Source organism: Megascapheus bottae, chromosome 7, assembly GCF_031878675.1.
Source record: "Megascapheus bottae isolate mThoBot1 chromosome 7, mThoBot2.hap1, whole genome shotgun sequence".
Lineage (NCBI taxonomy): Eukaryota > Metazoa > Chordata > Mammalia > Rodentia > Geomyidae > Megascapheus > Megascapheus bottae.
The window spans coordinates 79,010,103-79,030,939 of NC_143515.1; the positions used below are offsets into that span (position 1 = coordinate 79,010,103).

The 20,837-nt window shown below is 47.5% G+C and overlaps 1 protein-coding gene across 4 annotated transcripts in view; it reads right to left on the reverse strand.

Annotated features, from left to right (window-relative positions):
• The window catches only part of Asap2 (ArfGAP with SH3 domain, ankyrin repeat and PH domain 2), a 141,923-nt gene that overhangs the window by 86,519 nt on the left and 34,567 nt on the right, over positions 1 to 20,837 (reverse strand). For all 4 annotated transcript variants that reach the window (XM_090337482.1, XM_090337481.1, XM_090337480.1 and 1 more), the window contains exon 2: positions 6,816 to 6,888. In XM_090337482.1, the coding sequence (XP_090193608.1) occupies positions 6,816 to 6,888 (73 nt within the window). The remainder of the gene's footprint in view (positions 1 to 6,815; positions 6,889 to 20,837) is intronic.

A 20,837-nucleotide genomic window follows, 5' to 3' on the forward strand; every position in this document is an offset into this window, starting at 1 on the left:
CACAATATGACTCGTGCAAATCCTTAGACTGCCTCCCGACTCAGGTCCTTGTGTGATTAACAGGGTGATGATCACTGCTGATGGAACTCCACCGGTCATCTGTCTGCATTCCATCACTGTTGTTAATCAGCCGGATGCTCTGGCCCTCAGAATTGGAAACACTGCCTGTAATCTTCAAGTCCCACTTTCACTTCTCCTTTAACTTCTTCAGGACAGGGGCCGTCACGGAACCTTCCACTGATGCAGAGAAAGACCCCCACCCCACTTTCCCCCAGCAGTCCAGGTCATCTGGAGGTCCTGCCACCAAGGAGTTCTGCTAGTGCTAAGATTTGGGTGCTCTCCTTAACAAGCTTCTGTGACAAGTTAACAGTGGAACAGCGACCATCAGACATCACTGAGGTCACCTGTGTGTGTCATGGTCTGGATCACACCTGGAGTTTTTTTTCCGGAAGGCTCGTGAGGCAGGTCCGCACACACGCTGACTGGGTGCCTCAGTCACAGCCTGCTGCTGTGTCAGGTAAGGAGGGGCATGCAAAGGTCAAGAGACCTGAGAGCACAGCTGGGTGGGAGTCTCAGCTACTTTGCCTGCTTACTATATAACATGGGCAAACTAGTATCCTGCCCCCCTATTAACTCACCTCCTGACAACAGGGCAAGGAATAAGTGCATGCCTATAACAAATACTCCAGGGGTATCAGAGTTTTGGGTTTTTTTTTTTAAATCAACATCAGCATTATTCTACCATCAAGATTATGAATATCAATACAGGTAGACCTTCTTTATCATCACTTATTACAATCTATATTTTGTACCCTGGATTTTACTGTCTGAAAATTCCTTGGTAAGTTGTTTTCTTCGTGTTATTCTGTAAGTGTAGCACCCAGAAACTATACTCCAGTTCAGTTATTCACTGTGAAAAACAAGGCTACACACAATGAACATCCTTGTGTGTGAAATTCTTCCATTCAGAGATTTTGTTTCCTTCATGTGTACTGACAGACTGCTTTCCAAAACCTGCTTCCTGTTTTCAATGGCACAACAGGATAACAGAATACCAACTTCAAGTATTTTTGCCTAACACTAAAGATTACTATGACTGATTTTCTTATGTAACAAATAAAAGAAGCATGGCTTCTTAATATATAATAAAATATCATTTCCAAAACTATAGTATTTCTTTTGATTTGCTCTATTCTAATAATATATTTATATTATAATAGAAACAACTCTGGCTGGACATTGGTGACTCACACCTATAATCCTATTACTTGAGAGACTGAGATCGGGAAGATCACAGCTTGGGCAGAAAGTTTACAAGATCTTTCTCAACTTATAGGTGACCATGTTAGTTTAGACCTGTCACACTACATACAAGAGGAAGGCTAAAGGAGGCAGATTACTGCCTCTGCACCAGACCAGGCAGGAACTGAGACCCTATCTCAAAAAAAAAAAAAGCACAAAAATGTTCTAGAGCAAGCATGTGACCTAGTGGTATAGTGTTTGTCTAGCATGTACAAAGCTCTGGGTTCAATTCCTTATTACAATATACACAGAAAAAGCCACAAGTGGTGCTATGGCTCAAGTGGTAGAGCTCTAGCCTTGAGAAAGCTCAAGGACAGTGCCCAGGCCCAGAGTTCAAGCCCCAGGTCTGGCAAAAAAAAAAAAAGATGTCTGCTCAGGTCATTTTGAGTTGTTCATTCATTATTTAAATTATATGAGTACACACACATTTGACAAATACAGAATAATCTAAGCCTCAGCTTCCCAGGATAGGGGGAAAAACCATACCTTTAGGCAGAGACAAAGCTTGGGAAATTTGGCCTAAGAGCTTCAAAGTAAATATAAGCTGTTTTTGTTGTTGTTGTTTTGGTTTTGGTTTTTTAAGAGGTTAGATAGCAGCAGTCTTTTGAATGAAAAAAATTGTAGAAAATTTCTCAACAAATCATTATAATAACTGCTTCTGCAAACCTGTTCATGAAACATTCCAGAAAACACATCTGGCCAGTTAACAACCAAGCACAAATGTAATTACTCCATGGTGTAGAGTACCTACCAGGTCATACAGACACTGTTTTGGCCCAGTGCAACACTGAAAGTGGGAGAGGGGTCCTACAGTGATACCTCTAAGACTTGCTCCACCGCTGCCAGATGTGTAACCAGCAAATACTTAGGCTCCATCCCAGACCCACCCAACCAGAAACCCTGAATGTGTCCAACCCCCACTGGATTCTGTTGCTCTCTGAAGTTTCAGGACCACTGCTGTAAAAAAGTAGAGGTTAATAAATCCCCCCCCCCTCGAAAGCCAGAGAGTAACTACCTGAGGCTTTGTAGGCTAAGAGACAAAATGGACATTATTGTAAATACATGGTAAAATTCTTTCTCAGCTAGGCTGTAAGAACACAGGTGACTGGATGGTTTGTCAACTGCTGCTCTAAAGCATCTCAACTCTTCCTTCTGTACAGAAACCATCACATGTTAGACTCTAGGGTCTGCCATAACACAGTTTATGTTGAAAATGATCAGTCTACATTTAGACTACCTAAGAGGACAGTCAAAAGATTCGCAGCAGAAAACATGGAATATTCTGCGTGAACTTGCCTACCCCTGTGCAAGACACTCAACAAGTACACAGGAGGTGTACTTATACCTGCCACACTTATTTAAAGGTGTATCTGGTACTCTATCACTTGTTCATGTAAATTCAGGTAATTCTCACTAATACTGTGACAGTATTCATGATCCTATTTACCTATTAGGAAATGGAGGCTCCTAGCATCATAGATTTCTTGTGTGGCATTGCTAGTGTTAAAAACAGTTCTTGGGGCCGGGAGTTTGGCCTAGTGGTTAAAGTGCTTGCCTAACATGCATGAAAACCCGGGTTCAATTCCTCGGTACCACATACATAGAAAAAAGCCGGAAGTGGTGCTGAGGCTCAAGTGGTAGAGCTCCTAGCCTTGAGAAAGTCCAAGGACAGTGCTCAGGCCCTGAGCTCAAGCCCAGGACTGGCGAAAAAAAAAAAAAAAAACAGTTCTTGGGGGCCAGGAGTTTGGCTTAGTGGTAGAGTGCTTGCCTAGCATGCATGAAGACCCGGGTTTGATTCCTCAGTACCACATACATAGAAAAAAGTGGTGCTGAGGCTCAAGTGGTAGAGCTCTGGTCTTGAGAAAGTCCAAGGACAGTGCTCAGGCCCTGAGCTCAAGCTCCAGGACTGGCCAAAAAAAAGCCAGGTTCTGGGCTCTTTATCACAACTACAGTCTCCTAGAATTGTCCTTACCCTCACGGACTTACAATAATCAAGGAGAGAAGACCAGAGACTGACATAATAGAAAGCAACTTAAGCACCTGTTTATCAGAGACCCCTTCATTTCAACTGAACATAAGAGTCCAAAGTGATTCAACCTCAAAACTGTGTTATGCTCAAAAGTGAGGTAGGTAGAATAATGTCCCATCCCCCGCACCAGTGTCCAGGACCTGGTCCGTGGAACCTCGTAAGAGTATGCTGACAGGCAAAAGGGAACTGAGATTACACAAGGAATAAAAGTTGCTAGCCAGCTGATGTGAGATGGGGAGATTGTCCTGAATCATCTGAGTGGGCTCCATGTCATCAAAAGGGTACTTAAACCTAGAGACCCAATACCTGCTATGGGACTATTAGTCTCCCTGAACTCAAACATTAAAGCTTAAAGTCCCAGTGTGATGATATGAGAAGGGACCACTGAGAATCATTAAGTTTGGTGAGAGTGGGCCCACATGACAGGATCAGTCCCTTATAAGAAACTCCCAGAGTTTTTGCTTCCTTTCCTTTCTTCCCCAGAAGCTTACCATTATGGCATCCTAACTGGGGATTTCTAACCTCCAAAACCGTGAGAAAACAACTTTCTCAGCTATGTACTACATCACTCAGGTACTTGAGTGGAAAGGACTGGAATTCAAGGGTAGTTAGTGAGACTCCTATCTCAACCAACGAGCCAGATGTGGCAATTCCTACCTGTCACCCTAGCTACATGGGAGGTACAGGTAGGAGGATCTCCTCCCGAGGCCAACCCAGGCAAAAACACAAGACCCTACCTGAAATGAAATTAAATAAGTAAAAGGGGCTGGAAGTATAGATCTGGTGGTACAGGACTGACCTGTAAGTCCCTGAGTCAAATCTAGGCGGGGGGAAGGAGGGCAGAAAAGAAGAAATGAGGCAGAAAGGGGGGAGAATAGGAGTGAGAAGGAGGGAGCGGGAGATGAGGGAGAGAGCAGAAGAGAGAATAAATGAATGGATACAGGTAGCCTTTAGAAACTGGAATAGTTGAAGAAAGGGACTCTCCTATCAGGAAAAAAGGTGATTTTTGTATTCATGCGGCACTTCTTACCAGAAAAATCTAACAGGCAAATTGGTGTCATTTTAAGCCATTTTAAGTGCATAGTGCTTTGTTACAGCAACACAAATGTAAATGTTTCTAAGACCAACCATGTTCAAGTCTCCACTTGACAAGAGCAGGGGGGAGAAGCCTAGGCAGATCCCATCAGGTGACTCGAGTGTTTATAGCCTAGGGTGGGGTTTATGAAGACACAGATAAGAGTCACCACTGGCTCATATATCAAGAAGGGCAGCCAACTTGGAGCACTGACACACTACGGCAGATTGACAGGTCAGACTGGGATAGTTTTAGGCTCACAGAAATTAAGGACGATGAGATGAGAAGTGATATAGGGAAGTAGGAGGCACAAACGCTAACTGGGGCAGCGGTGGCAGGATTCTCGCTGATCTTTCCTTCATGAAATGAGTGCTCTTCCTAGAACAGCAGCTGTCCGAGGACACGGAGCGCTCTCTATGCTAGGGAACTCCTGAGTACTCTCGCTGGAATGCACCCACCCAAGCGTGGTAGCCTGCAGCGCGTGCCCATGTTGAATGTGGCTGACTTATTTCTGAAACAATTTAATCTGTCCTTAGACTCTTCTACTAAATATATTCAGAAGAATGTGCTATGGAAGGCAGTTCTAAAGAAGAGTTACAAACACTCCGTAACCAATGTCAGCACCACCACAGGAAAAGTATAGCGTTTCCTCAGGTGACATTTTTGAAGCAGACAGCATTTATTCTGAAATAAAGATATCAGTAATCCAACTTTAAAAAAAAGTCCAGACTCATAACCTTATAATAACTTGAGTTTGGCCTGGTGTAACGAACGGATGCAGGGTGACATAAATAGAAGACCCCACCTCCAAGGCCAGGTGGACAGCCAGCTTCCTGGGGCAAGGACACAGCCTCCTCTCAACAAGGAACACACTGGTTGCCCACGGAGCTTCGTTCAGATCCCAGCCCTGAGTGTCTGCAAGTCTGTGGCTTAGACAAAACTTCCCAAATTCCCTGAACCTCACAGGCAATGTGTACAGAGGGAAGGAGGCACAAAATGTGGAAAAACTTCAAGGCACTCCAAGACCTACACACAGGCACCGAGTAGACCTCTGACAGGAGCCATTGCTTTGTGGGAATTAATACGAAATATTAATAATAATTAATAACCTGAGGCAATCAGGGAAGACAATCCATTTAAAATGCATGTCTTTCAAAAAATCAAGACCATATCTCCTCCCAACCAACCACATCAAATACTGAGATCTTTGATAGGTCTGTAAGTATGGAAATCTTTGTATTTCTGCTTCATCTCCATTCCCTCCAAGTTCAAAAACAAAAACAAAAAACAAAAAATAACATATCCTGTCCCTCTTTCCCTATACAGGAAATCTGCCAGAGGCAGATGACAATCCCCCAGTCTTCCATATAATTTTTTTTTTTTTTTTTTGCCAGTCCTGGGCTTGAGCTCAGGGCCTCAGCACTGTCCTTGGACTTTCTCAAGGCTAGAGCTCTACCACTTGTGCCTCAGCACCACTTCTGGTTCTTTTTTCTATATATGTGGTACCGAGGAATCGAACCCAGGTCTTCGTGCATGCTAGGCAAGCACTCTACCTCTAGGCCAAACTCCCGGCCCCTCCATATAATTTTTTAAATCAGTTTGATTGGTTCCAGGTGAAGCTGGTGCTTGAACCCGTTCACAACATACATTTCTCATTTAGATCGCCCTTAATTTCAGCCAACAGCATTCTGTAGTGGTCTGCAGAGCTCCTGTATATCTTTTGGAAATCTGACACTGATACATCTGACAATGCCCACTACAGCAGCACCTCTGAATGGAGACCTTTCACCAGACTCCCACCATGGCCTGCACAGCCCTCTGCAGTCAAGAGCAGCTACTGGAGCTTCTGCTCATGCTACTGTGAGGCTACGTGGGATGTGATCTCCTGGGCTTCTACATCATCGCCATCATCACCTAAGCCATTCCCTGACATGACAAATCCCACTTGACTAAAAGAAGATGTGCAGGATGAAGGAATCCCGGTATAGATAACAGGTGGCCTGAACACTGCAGTCTCACCTACACTCACCTACCGACCCTCTCCCTGAGCTCGCCTTCTTCTCACTTGACAGTCCATCAGCCCCCGTGTCAGCATCTCTAAGATCCCCTACTTCTAGTCTCCGGGGGGGGTCACCTTCTTGTTTCTGAAAGAAAACTACAGAGGCAGCAGGATCCTGGGGGGTCCTCATCAGCCAGTCTGACAGCACAGGCTCACGCAGCGCAGTGGAAGGGAAGAGGACAGAGGCCCGTCCGTCCCTGGATCAGACAGGCCAACAAAACACGCCTCTGCAAGCCGGAGACACGGCCGCCGCGTGCCCAGGAGGGACAGGGTAATCCGTGACGCCCTCAGCAGGCCTCAGGAAGAGCAGCACTTTTCGCAGAAGGCCCTGGGAAGGAATGCATACTCACCCAGCCCAGAGATGTTTATCGCTTTCACAGATTTCTTCATTTTGTAAAGAACCATCCGATCCACATCCAAAGCCTAAAATACAGAGAATATAAGAATTAAAAGCTGTTGGCTAGAGGTGTAACTTCCTGGTAGACTACTTGTCTAGCATGCACAAGGAAAGGCCCTGGATTTGATCCCCAGGACAGGAGGAAAAAATAGAAAAAAAAAATTAGGGTTTACATTTAGACCACAATTACCAGAGAGCCAAGCTGCCACCTGAGAGCCCCCTGCAGGCGCCTGCTGGACCACTGAGCCCCTGGGGCTGTTTCTATGGACAAATCCCAGCGTGGTAGGGACGGCCAGCCTTTAAACAGCACTGAGCAGTGGCGGTGCTGGTCATTACTGGAAAGCAACTCCTTGGGATGTGTGTCCCACCAGAAGCATGTGACCTGCCCCCTGCCCACATTAACTGCAGGACACAGCCTGCAGTGGGAAAGCAAGGGAACCAGTGGCTCCTCCCACGAGGTCTCCGGCCTCTCCCAGCAAAGCTCCAGCACATCCTTCCTGTGCCCATGCCCCTCCCAGTGTCCTCACCCACCCCACACAAGGGAAAGGATGCTGAAGACACAGGACACCCTGACCAGCAAGCCCCCTGAAACAACCAAGTCTCAGAGCTAGACCTGCCCCACACAGGCACAGATGGGCTATGGAGGTAAACCCACTCTGAATTCAATTAATTAAACAATGGAAGAACAAAGCATGTCCACTCCTGGCAGTGACAGGAGACAGCGCTGGTAAACCAGGAGAGCACTGCCAACTCAGGGTTATACGGGGACCAGCAGGCCATAGTGCCTGGCCTACGCAGCCCTCGGGAACTGGGTCAGACCTCGGGAACCAGGTCCTGCGATCTACCGTGGGGCTCGTCAGGAAACACTGCAGTAGCCTGTCTGTCCCAGGAAAGAGCACACCACCTTGGGGTAGTGCAGTCTGGACTCCCAGCTTTCCCACATCGCCTGAGAATCAGCTTTCAATGGCAGCATTGTAAGCCCTGGTTCTAACACAACAATGCCATTTTATTAGCTGAAGACAAACATGTCAAGTGCTGACAATTTTAAGTGGGAAAATGATCACGAGGCACCAGACATTTGACAGCGCTGTTGTAGTACAAAGAGAAATTCTAGTCATGCCATTGTGTATTTCTCCAGACCCACATAACATACGCCGAGAGTGAACCCCAAGCATGGACTCTGGTCACCAGTGATGTGTGGACACAGGTTCTGTAGTCACAATGTCTTCTGCTCTTTGAGCCATGAGGAATGCTGGTGGGGAGAAGGGGGTAGAGCTATGTGGGAACTCCACAGCAGCAGAGCTGTGGCTTTCCTGGTAGAGTACTAGCTTTGAGGAATTAAACAAAAACAAAACAACAACAACAAAAAAACAAACAAAAGCTCAGACACAATGCCCAGGCCCTGAGTTCAAGCCCCAGAACTGGCCAGTGTGGGAGAGCTACGGGGGGGTTCAATTGGTGGGTATCAGGCCCCTGGAAAATCAGCCTGGAGAGGGAGCTTGTCCCTCTCCAGCGGCGTCTGGCTCTTTGGCCCTCCATAGGAGACAGTGTACCTGCAAGTGCTGGAGTTCAGCTGGCTCTGGCTCAGAGGCAGGGGCTCTGCAATGTGGGGAGGGGGGGCATCGTGGGGGGTGTTACTTTGATCATGCTGAACTCTGATCAATGTCCTCCCTGAGCATGGATAGGACTCGGTGCTCCCCAATCACTTCTGGCACAGAAGTCTTATAAAATAACTGCTGGCTGGGTGAAGTGGCTCGTGCCTGTGATCCCAGCTAATTAGGAAGCTAAGGACCAGAGGCAAAAAGTTAGAGAGATTCCATCCCAACCAGTAAGAAGCTGGGCTGCGTGGTCTACACCTGTAATCCCAGCTATGATACAAGAGGCATACACAGGAGGCTCACAGAGCAAAACCCTATCAGGTAAAAGTGCAAAACCCTATCTCAGCATAACTAAAGCAAAAAGGCTGGGGTTGTGGCTCCAGAGGTAGAATAGCATTCCTAAATTCGAACCCCAGCAACAAGAAGGAAAAATAACACCTCAAACTGCCACAAAGGATTCGGCCTGTTACTGAAGGGGAAGCCATGCTTCTGGTGCTCCAAAAACAAGAGGATAAACACACAGCACAGCTCTTCTGTCTGTTAAGTAGAGACTGAAGCAAAGTGGGCTAGGCCACAGAGGTAATCGTAATTAAAACCACATGAGCAAAAGGCAATTCCCTCCCTAGTGAGAATCATGCCTTCACTGGGGTGCATATTTATAGACAAATGAGATTAAACTTGGTCAGGAGAAGTGAGTGATTAAGACTGGGCAACATCAAAAGCCCTGTGTCCATTAGTTATTTATACAACAGCCCTGGAATCTTAAAGCAACAAAAATAACAAAGCTTTTGCAAGTCTCTAAAAGTCAAAGGCGTCAGCCAGCTTGGCTAAGATTTGGCTGAGATTTCTGGCCGTGTTAGGCATTCACCTCCCACTACACTACCCCAGGCATCTGCTCCATCTTGTGGGAGAGGAAAAGGCTGAGATCTGCACCTGAACATGTGTAAGAACTACAAACACCTACATTGCATGGACAATGAAGACCTAAGCAGGCGGGCCCAACAGCTGATGTCTGGCCAGTCCTCATTAACTCACAGACTGACTCAAGCTGACCTTTAGTTTATAAAACAAGTTTTACAGGGCAAATTTATTACTTAAACAAGACTGCAGGGATGTGTCTGAAATATGTCCAAGGAAAACAAGCGGAGATGGTGCACAGGGAAGGGACAGGCGGGTGGGACGGTCAGCAGCTCAGGTGAATGGGGGGCCCTCCCCCACTCCAGGGGTCCATCTTCACTGTTCTTACTTGCAGCCTCACTGAAGTGAAAATGAAGACCATTACAGTTCAGTTTCACAGGCCTTGCTACCTTTTTCTTGCTGTCCTGCTGCAAGGTTCCAGAACAGGGCACCCGTAGGGCTCCTTCAGACTCGGAGTGGCTCCCCCCCTCTCCCCGCCTCTATGGACTCAGCTAAATAGGCACTGGTGGCAAGAACTGACTTCCTTCCTGGGACCCAAACAGACTGGGGAAGACTTAGGGAGAGCACAGCCTGGAGCTAGCCTCTCCATCCCTCTGGACCCTCCTGTTCCAACCCATCTGCCCTTGCAGTCAACCCAGTGTCACTGGGTGACACAGCATCCTTGGCTTGCAGACCAGGTCAGTCTGCTTCCTCTCAGGCCCCATGGAGCCCGGCAGGTGCCTCCTCCCTGGCAGGCTGGGTGGTGGGACAAGCTCCATGATGTGTCTGAGCAACTGGCCTGGCTCAGGGAAGGGGGAAACCATGGGCCACAGGCCAAAGCCAAGCTTGCAGCTTGACTGTAAAACCCAGGGGTTTTTACAGAAAGATGAGCTGGTGAGTGAGCCACCTGAGGTGGCAGTGAGTGAGCAGAAAGGTTTATTTTGAATCTAATAAAGAGAAACATTCCCGACCCCCCAAAAAAAATAGAATCCCAGTATTCTTATTAGTAGACCTGTAGTCCCAGAAACTACTCTATGACTATAAGTAGATTTCAGATTTCATTAACAGACATTTGTAGAATTTTTTTCTTAGACTGTGAGTACTTAAGGTAATAGTCTCGCCTTTATCTGTGGGTTCACAGTCCTTACAATGTCTACTATTTGGCTATGGATGGGAAGTTTGCTGGTCTGGCCTCTAGGACCCATGTAACCCACAGGTCTGCCCCTGACCCCCTGGGCCCTGACTTGAGCCCTCAACTCCAGCCAGTACTAGAGGGCGATGCCAAAAGCAGGGTAGTTGGTTCCATCACCCTGGGGTCTCAACTGGAGGTGGCACAGACAGAAAAAGCTGACTTCCTTCCTCGGACCCACACATGCTGGCTCTGGGGAAGAACACAGACCTCGGCCTTGAGCTTGCCTCTCCATGGCTCTGGACCCTCCTGTCCCATCACATGTGCCCTCACCCCACCTAAGAGGAAATGACAGTTTTGAAAGACAGTAGAAAAAACAAAAACCCCGCACAACATACTCACCCTGCTCTAGGCCCCAAAGGCAGTCATGCAAATTGGAGATGGCAGCTCTATCTCAACACACACTTTGCTTTAAAAAGTACACAGCATTAATGACAGCGGCAAACATTTCCAGAAGCCTTTTAGGAAGCACAGAACTGGATGCCAGCCTGTGGGCCCAGTGTAAAGACAAAGCAAAAACCCATCTATGTCCCTCAGGGAATAAAGTGAGACCTGTGTCATTGAGAATTAGGATCCAACAGGGATTCACACCAGGTCAAAGGGGTGTGCCTGAGGACAACCTAGAATGTTATTGTCTAATGGAACTGGCATTAAGCACAAGGGTATTCACAGCTCCTCAAAACAGCCCAAACTGGATAAACAGCCATGTGTTCAAATGATGGAGTGACACAGTGACAGAAAGGAATAACTTTTACTTACACAGAACACAAATGAATTTGACAAAATCTTTAAAAACAGAATATATTCAGACAGACACTGGTGGCTCACACCTATAATGTTAGCTGCTCAGGAGGCTGAGATCTGAGGATCAAGGTTCAAAGCCAGCCTGGGCATGAAAGTCCATGAAACTCTTTATCTCTAATTAACTACCAGAAAACTGGAACTGGCTCTGTGGCTCAAGTAGCCTTGAGCTGAAGAGCTCAGAACAGCGGTCAGAACCAAAGTTCATGCCATGACTGACCAAAAAAAAAAATCAATATATACTATAAAACTTCAAAAATGGGCAAAATTAGACTCCTGTTTGTTTGGGGATGCATAGACAGACAGACAGACTGATTGATTGATTGCTGGCAGAACTACAAATACAGCAAGAAGGAAGCTGTCAGAGGGGCCTAAAGTGACCTCTGAGGACAATGACCGGGAGGAAATCAAGTGACTGAGACACCAGGTAATGGTGGGAGAGAGCTCGATTTATAATCTTTCTTTGAATTATACACGACCTGTGGTATAGCTCAGAGGTAGAGAGTATAAGTAATATTCCCAAGTTCCTGGGTTTCATTGTCAGTACCACAAATAAATATATGCATGCATGCATATGTATGGACATACATTCATGAAGTCTATTCATATGTGATGAGATATACAAACAAGAAAAAAGGCTTATTTAAAGCTGGAAGGGTGAGGGGCAGAAACAAGTTAAAAATAAGAGCCAGGAAATGTTGCCAAAACAAAAGTGAGTGCTCAGGGATCATTATTCACCTGCACCTGTTCATATACGGGCACGGAGAGAGAGCCCGGGATCCTCCTGCCCCATCCTAGATCATCAGAAAGAAGCTGGGAACAGGCAAACACAGAGCCTGGCTGGCTGACTCCCATCCAAGGCTTTTCTCGTGAGCAGCTGCTTTCCCAGCAATGCTGTGAGATGGTTCCAGGCAATCTCACCCATCTTCCTGAACCACTTAATGTAATCTTTAAGTAGGTGACCTCTAAGGACGCGTCTTTCATTTTTCTCCCGTGAGTGGTTTCCTGACATGGCTTTGGTGATCTCACCAGCTAGGGTGGAAACACAGCAAGCATGCCCTCAGGGGACAGCAGCCTCCACCCCAGGGGACCCACCCTGCCAACCTGCTGGCTAGGCTTCAGAGGAGGAAGCCAGGCCGCCATGACACATGCACACAGGCGCCACATATGCAGCTGGCTAATCCTCTTCATGTCCCAGGCATATGGAACTGAGTACAAAAAGTAAGCAAGTGTATCTCTGCACAAGATGCAAATGCAGCCTTTTAAAACAAAAATGTATTTCCGTCTTAGAATCCAGCACTCAGGAGGCTGAAGCAGGAAAATGGAGACTTTGAGACCAGCCTGAGCTACATAACTGAGGCACAAACCCAGAAAGAACAAAAAGCCTTTCATCTTATTAAATACGAGTCTTGTTATAATCCCCTCCTCCCACGACATCACACACAATCCGACACCAAAGCTGAAATTTGAAAGTGTGTTGTTATGAAGGGGAGGATAGACAAATGTTGTATTTTACATATAAACTATATGTATCTAAAGATATGAGAAAACAACCATTGTTGTCCTGGGGAATGCTGAAGAATTTTTTTTTTGTTTCCCTACTTTGAAATGTGATTAATATGAGTACACACACTAGTCTTGAAATGTTCAAAGGCAACTGAAAAGCCCCTCGACATACCACACTGTTTCCTTTCCTCCCATCAAGCAGGACACTGAGAGATGCTTACCTCTGAGCATAAAACTGTGTCAGGGAACAGATGAGACACTAAAAACAATACTTAGAGCTGCACACTTCCACGGATGAAGAAAACAGAGAGCCCTCTGGAAGGCAGTGCAACTCCAGCAGCTCCTGAGGAGAGGCGGGCACGCAGCGCCAGAAGATGAGGTATTTGGCCCAATTTGAAAAGTTTACCACAAGATATATTCATGTCGTTGTTTAATGCTAAGTAAGTGACAAATGTGAAAAGGACTCCGTGGGACGGCTAGCCCATCTGTGAGGTAGAGTGCTGACTCGAGCTCCCTGAGCATCCCTGGGGGGCAGAATGGCCACCAGAGCTGAGAACTCATGAAACACGAACCCACAGAGGTGCCAGAAGATCAGGAAACATCCATCAAAGGAAGGAGGCAGGTGAGGATGCGGAGGGCGGAAGCCTATGACAGCAGTGGCACTGCTCTGCAGCATGCACGAGGCCTGGGGACACACAGGCCCAGTGTCTCAGCTACACCCTCCTACTCCAGGTGCTCACATGCAACTTCCTGCTCTCCCACAAACATCTTTGGTTCTGCAGACATTCTCAGCAATACTTACAAAACAGACAAAACAGAAAAGAACCCCAACGCCCAACCAAGGAGACTCCCCACGCACACTGTTGGCCTTCATTTCCGTGGTTCTCCTTGGAAGCGGACAGGGTCCCCAGCATGAACACGTGCCGGGCAGCTCCAACCATCCCAGAGCCTGCTGGCTCCTCAGGCCTCAAGAACCAGCTACCTGGATGAACCCCCATAAGTCCCACCCCTGCAGGCACAGATGGAGACATCCAGACACTAATGTGGGCTTCGCCTTAATTACTGTTTAGGAAGTGGAAATAGATGACAGTGAATTCTGCTCTGTCAAGACACTTTACATCCTAATTTGTACTAAGTGGGAGGAAAAGTGTCTGGAAGCTGCGGGGAGTGGAAAAGGAAAAGCACACAGGCAAGACAGCCTGACGCCCTGGAAGTGACGGAACAAGGAGAGCTGGAGCAGCTGCTGACCCCTCTGGAGCTGCACTCTCTGAGCTCTGCCCCTCATCTGACACAAGAGCAGAGATGCCACATAGGAAATGGCCTATCTCAGGAGAAGAACCAACATCCCAGAAGGTGCCAGAAAGGCCTGTTAGTATGACAAGCCCGTCACTAAGAAAGGACCAGAGAGTCACAGACAGTCCGTGGAGTCCTGAGCACTGGCCATGGCCCAAGGCTCTCGAGGCAGAGCACAGGAGCTGAGGAGGCTGGGAAGAGGTCATCCTTCCCCATCATCCCAGTCCCAGAAGACAATGGAATCCTAGGCCAGGCTGATTTCCCCAGCAAACAGGCTCCAGCCACAGGAACTTCATTTCCGTAACATAAACAGAGGAAAGGAGGCACGCGAGATAGCTGAGCTTTTTTGATGTTGCTGCTGTTGTTTTTTTCTGAATGGCACATGGAGATGAGAAGAACCAAGGAGGGCTCCGCTCCCTGAGCTAAGGAGGTCTGTTTGGGAACAGCCCAGCACACATCACACCCTGTGTTCTGTCCCTCATCCCTCACCCAGGCTAGCATTCGTGCTCCACAGACGCCTTCCTGCTGTCCACAGGCTGTCAGATTTATTTCATGTGTACTTTCAAAAAGTACATCTTGTAACTGTGACCAGACACTTAAAGCGATAGATGCATTTAAACGAGGACAGGGCGGTATCGGGATGCCTTCAGAGAGGCTGGCGTGTTTTAGAAGCTCAATTTGAACACCACAACCAGGTGGTTCTAGACCAGGCTCACCACTGTGTGGCCTCCAAACGAGACTTCACCTCACCAACTCCAGTTTCCTCCCCTGTCAATGGGAGCAACAGAGCATGCAGCACTCAGTCAGAGCTCTGTAGCGGAAAAGCCGCAAAGTGTGTCCTCTGCTTCCGAGGGGCAGGGTCTGCGCAGCCAATTCAGGTTGCTGCCAGAGACACGCTCTGCACGGGACTGTCTCATCACATACTTCTCAGACCTGATCATGACTAGGGGAAAGAGAAAAACCTCCCAAACCACACACCTCTGTAACACATGCTGGCCTTTCATTTTCACTAGCAAGTTTTTCCACCCACATTTAAATTTTTGAAATCATTTCCCAGTGTCTGACTCCCAACAAGAACAAAAGGGAAAGTGGTGAGGCAGAATGCTAAGGCCAGCCTGGGAAAGGGGAGTCTGCTGTCCCTACAGTCTCAGCTTTCCCATAGGCTTAAAGAGAAGGGTGGGACCGGGTGCCTCTGGCTCACACCTACAATCCTAGCTACTCAAGAGGCTGAGATGGAAGCCAGCCAGGGCTAGAAAGTCCATGACTCTCTTAACTCCAACTGACCACCAAAAGACCAGAAGGGGGAATGTGACTCAAGAATTAGAGCACTCGTCTTGAACATACCAAATGAACAAATGAATGAATGTGTGGACCCTGATCTAAAGAAGAGGTTACAGGGAGTGGTTACAGATGTCCTTCCCCGGGCCTGGAGACTCTGTGGCTGAGAAAACCACACTTACAAAACAAAGCCCAGGTAAGCTCATCCCTCTTGTATCTCGAGGGTCTTTCTCCTCTAGGAGGGGAGCCCTGTCCTCACCCACAAACAGCCCACTGTTTCCAATCAGCACTGACGACTCCCCAGGCTCCAAACCCCCCCTCCAGTGCTTCTCAGGTACACGGCCGGCATCTGAGAGAAACACTTGAAGTTACAGTGACAGCAGGAGGTGTGCAGGATAAGACAGCTGCGGCCCCGCTCCAAGTACCACACACAGCAAAGGACTCCAGAGCACTTGAGCTGGACCACCTTACACAATTACAACAGCTTACAAAATTGCCATCCATTCCTCCAACTTGATAAAAGAAGAAAATCACTCCCAATTTAAGACTTAAAGTCTAAAAGAGCAGACTGGAGAGAGCAGAGAGCAGTTTCCAGAACTATACCCCCTACCCCAACAGTTTTCTTCCAGACCAGGAAACAGGGTAGTGCCCCTCTGACTTCCGCTGCCGCATTCTGAGGTGTGCAGAGGATTGGCCCCAACACCAATAAGCCCACAGCTCAAGTCCTGTGCAGGCACTACTTCCACCACAAGGGCAGTGTCCACCATACTAGAGTGCCGGGATCTCCTCAGCCTACTGCTACCAATAGCAGGAAAACAGCCCCAGCTTTCAGGCAGCGGCAGTAACCAGGCCGACTGGGGCAAGTGGAGTGGACCAGAGAGGAGGCACATTTGTCCAGGATGCCCCATCTTCTCTTCAGCTTTTCGAGGAACTCCCTGTGGTCATGCTAGTTCTCCATCTTTAGCTTCTGAGTTCCTGTTTCTACCCTAAACACTTGCCAGGCTCCCCTGCTCTGGAGTGAGATAGGAGGTGGGGAACAGGAAGAATCAGAATAGGGAGGAAGGGGGAGGGAGGGCAGTGGCAAGAAGGAAAGTCCCCAGCCCAGTCAAAGCCTCCCACCAAGCCAAGCTCTGTCTACCACAGGTTCAGCTTCTAGAAGGGGGGGGGGGATGATATCCGTGAGGTTTGGGTGCCTTTGGAAGCACTGATGTCCTCTCCTGCCTCGACCACACTCGAGTCACATGCTGCCTCCACCCACAGCGCCCTGCCCACATGGGTCATCTCCACGTCGTCTGGTGAGAAACAGGAGAAAGGTGAGCGCAGGGAGGGCCACAGGTGTACAGGGATCGCCAGGGCATCCTTCCCACTGTAGGCAACTTAGTCTACATCCTCTTTCCATCTGGAGACCCTGGCCTCCTGAGAGGACCACTGGTACAGGAAGACACAGACGGGAGGTCTGTGTCCACACTGCACACACTTGGTCTCCCTGAGAGCATAGGTGGACGCGACCACTTCCAGTTCAAGCACTGCCTTTCATATCTTGCTCCATTTAACCTCAGGACTATGAGGGACCCTCGAGGGACCAGAAGGAGATGGGAGATCAGTATCATTTGTGGGGCCTCAGGACCTACATAAGAGACTGCTGCACTCTGTGACATTAAATGGTCAATGTGGCCACGGCCCAATTGTAGCACACAGTACCTGAAAAACACAACAAGGTGGGGACAGGGACAAATGACATTCAGGAGGTCTCAAAGGTCCTGTCTCCTTTTTTTTCCTTTCCCAGCTTGAACTCTGGGCCTGGGCGCTGTCCTTGAGCTCAAGTTGAAACTTTGGGCCACAGCACTACTGGTTTTCTAGTGGTTATGGTTAATTGGAAATACGAGTCTCATGGACGTTTGTGCCTGGGCTAGCTTTGAGGTGTGATCCTCAGATGTGAGCCTCTTGAATAACTAGGATTACAGGCGTGAGCCACCGGCACCGGGCTCTGCTTATTTTTTTCTGAAAATTTCTTTTTTTTAAGGACATAGTGCTATCCTCAAACAGCATCCACCTACCAGTGAGCTGTATGTAGTAAAGAGGACAGATGGAGGCCACGGCACTTAAGTCAGGCAAGGCCAGGAGAGTGGGGGCCTGGTGAGGAGAGGGGACCTGGAGAAAGTATAGGACACAGAGCTGAAAGACCAGGGGAGGGGGGGCAAGGATAAGGTCGCGCTGGGCCCATCCCTGAGAGGTGGGATGGGAGAGGACAGGAAATGCAGTGAAAGGGAGCGGCAGCCTGCGCTGGGCTGGGCTGGGCTGTGAGGATCCCAAAAGTCTGCTTATTTTTAGCACTTTTACTTTCTTTCCGTTTTCTAGCCAAAGAAAGGTGGAAGCCAAGCAGAGTGAGCCAGAGGAAGAGAGAAAACAAGTCTCTCTTGACCACCTTCAGTGAGGGAGGAGTCTGAGCCATCACAATAGTCCTGGTCTAGAATCCCTTCCCCTTCCTAGGGGAGATGCCTGGACACGGAGACAAGGGTCCCAGGTCCCAGATGCGGACCGCCATGCTGGTGTGTGGCCCCTGCTCATCATCCGCAGGCACATGAGCAAGAACCTACAGATCCACAGGTCAAGCGATCAGAAAAGAGTCCAAATATAATGCTATTGTGTGTTTCCCTTGAGGGACTTAAAGGGAGAAAGACTGAAACAGAGAGAGGCGTGAAGTGAAGACTGTCTATACTCCCCAGGTCAGAGGCTGTGTGCTGTGAAGCTAACAGGCAAGGCGCTGAGGAAGCTCAGGATGGAAAGGAGCCAGGTCTGGGGATGAAAGGGACAGTGGGGGATGAAGGGCCAGGAGACAGCCTGCGGTGTTCCGCTCACCTGGACAACTCCTCTGTGTGGGGTGGATTCAGAGGGTCTCCCAATAAATACACACTGTTTGAATGTGTCATAGAGTTCCCCCAAGCCGGAGGGCATGGAAGCTCATCCCATTTAGCTGGAACCGATCAAATGGATGCCAGAGGCCTGTACTCTGGTGTCAACACACTTTCAGTTAGAAAGGCAGAGGCAACTCTGGTTTACACTGATAGAAACAGATAGCTGCATTCATATATTTTTTTTAAAAAAACACTCTAAGCCTCTCTTAAATGAGAAGAAAATAGCTTCAACTCTCTACCCCTCACAACACTGAACAAGTCCTTGTGGTCCTTATCTCACATGTGAGGGAGAAGAAATGCCTGGAGCTTACAGTGATTGCTAGGCGAGCAGACACTGCTAGGAGTGTGCAACCTTCACTTCCCAGAGTACAGCTGGCTCTGCTGCCTGGCCTGACCCTACCTGTGCACACACACGTGTATACACACGTGTACACGTACACACACGTGTACACACACGCTCAACATCTGTACCATCTCAGACCCCACTGTTGTGCTCACTTCTTGTTTCCATCATCCCAGAGCCACCACATCACTGGGCCTAAGACAAAGAATTAGTCGGGTGCCAGGAGAACTTGCTTTCTTCTCAGGGGACTCTGGGGTGGCTTTTCCCCCGCACCCTGTGAACCTCAGAGTCTGTAAGCATATCATTGATTACATACACAGGCTGCAGTTCTGCACTCGCCAGTCTGTAAGTCCAGGTCTGCTGCCACCAGAACCGGGCTGTGACTTCAACCTGACTCCAGGGATACGAAGGGGAGCAACTGTAGTCTACCAGCTCCTTGGGAACTCCCGTTCATGAGTCCTTCCACACCCACCATATACCCACAGGGCCTGACACCCCGCCATGGCCTAGTGCTTAATTTGGGAGTTCAGAATGCTTAGGGGATGGGGGGTTACTAAAAGTACAAATCTTTGCAAACTTCTAACTGTTGCTGGAAATGATCCAGATTTTGTAAGATGTGTTGTAGAAATGATGCCAAAAGCTAAGAACCTGTAGGATACCTCACTGGGCAAATCAATTCTACTCAAATTGCTTCAGCAAAGTTCCTGAACTTCTATGACAGCACAAGTCCATGGGAACAAGAGGGTTTTTCTTTGTGGCTGTTTTTGTTTTCTTTTTGCCTTGTTTGTTCATTTACCTACCTTAGTGAGGGAAAAGGGGAGGGCACTGAAATGGAGACAAGGGTGAAACAATAAAGCAGAGACATTCATTTGACACTGTGTTTAAAATTAACTACACAGCTCGTGGGTAGGAATGGGAGGGAAAAACTGGGAGACAGTGAGGGAAGGATGACCTTGTCCAAAAATAAATATACATATGACCAGACTGTAACCCCTCTGCATATTACCTTTATAATAACTAATTTTTAAAAATCTTTAAAAAAAAACCCAAACTAGAAATCTGACACAAAACTCAAGACACCAATTGCCAAATGCAGAGCTGTGAACAGACCATGGGTAACTAACTTATCCCAAGAGTGTCACATCAATTCTCTCACGTTGTAAGAAGATGGGAAGAGGCCTCCCTAAAAACCCTACAAATGAATTTAAACTTCAGGCTGTAGGTCCTTTTATTTATCCCAGAAACACCTGCCATAGTATTTCACAGAGTACACCTTTCACAATCTTGTTTCAGATTATTGTTATGTAAATGTTCAATTTCTCTTGACAGCCCCTGTCAACCAGTGTGACACGCTACAACACATAAAAGATTTCCACTCCTATGATACATTTTATGACCTAAAGAAATGTATATGTTATAACTGCAGACATCTACATCAAGGAGTATACAAATGACAACTAAAATATGAACAAGACTGAACTGTACTTGTTACCAAGGAAGTATAAAGGAGACCACTGGGAGAGAGTGAGAGAACAGAAGATACTACATGGAAGAAAATGTACTCATTACCTGACTCACAGAATTATAATCCCCCGGTACATCACCTCTGCAATAACAATTAAGCAATTATTTAAAAAATAAAGTAGACCACAATGAGATTCCATTAATATCCATCAAAATGGCAAAAATGGATAACCACCTGCTGGTGAGACTGTGAAGGAACAGGATCTCTGGTATACTGCTGGTGAGAATGAAGAAAGGGGGGGGGGCTAGCCACTTTAGAAAACAATATGGCAGGATCGTACTAAATTTTATACACTTAAACCTCTAACTCAGAAATCCTACCTTAATTAAAAAATAAAACATCTGGGCCAGGAGTTTGGCCTAGTGGTAGAGTGCTTGCCTAGCATAACGAAGACCTGAGTTTGATTCCTTGGTACCACATACTTAGAAAAAAGCTGGAAGTGGTGCTGAGGCTCAAGTAGTAGAGCTCTAGCCTTGAGAAAATCCAAGGACAGTGCTCAGACCCTGAGCTCAAGCCCAGGACTGGCAAAAGTAAGTAAGTAAGTAAGTAAATAAATAAATAATAAAAAGAGACCACCATTAAAATAAAATAAAAAAAGCATCTGCCAAGGGGATAGAAGTATGGTGCCAA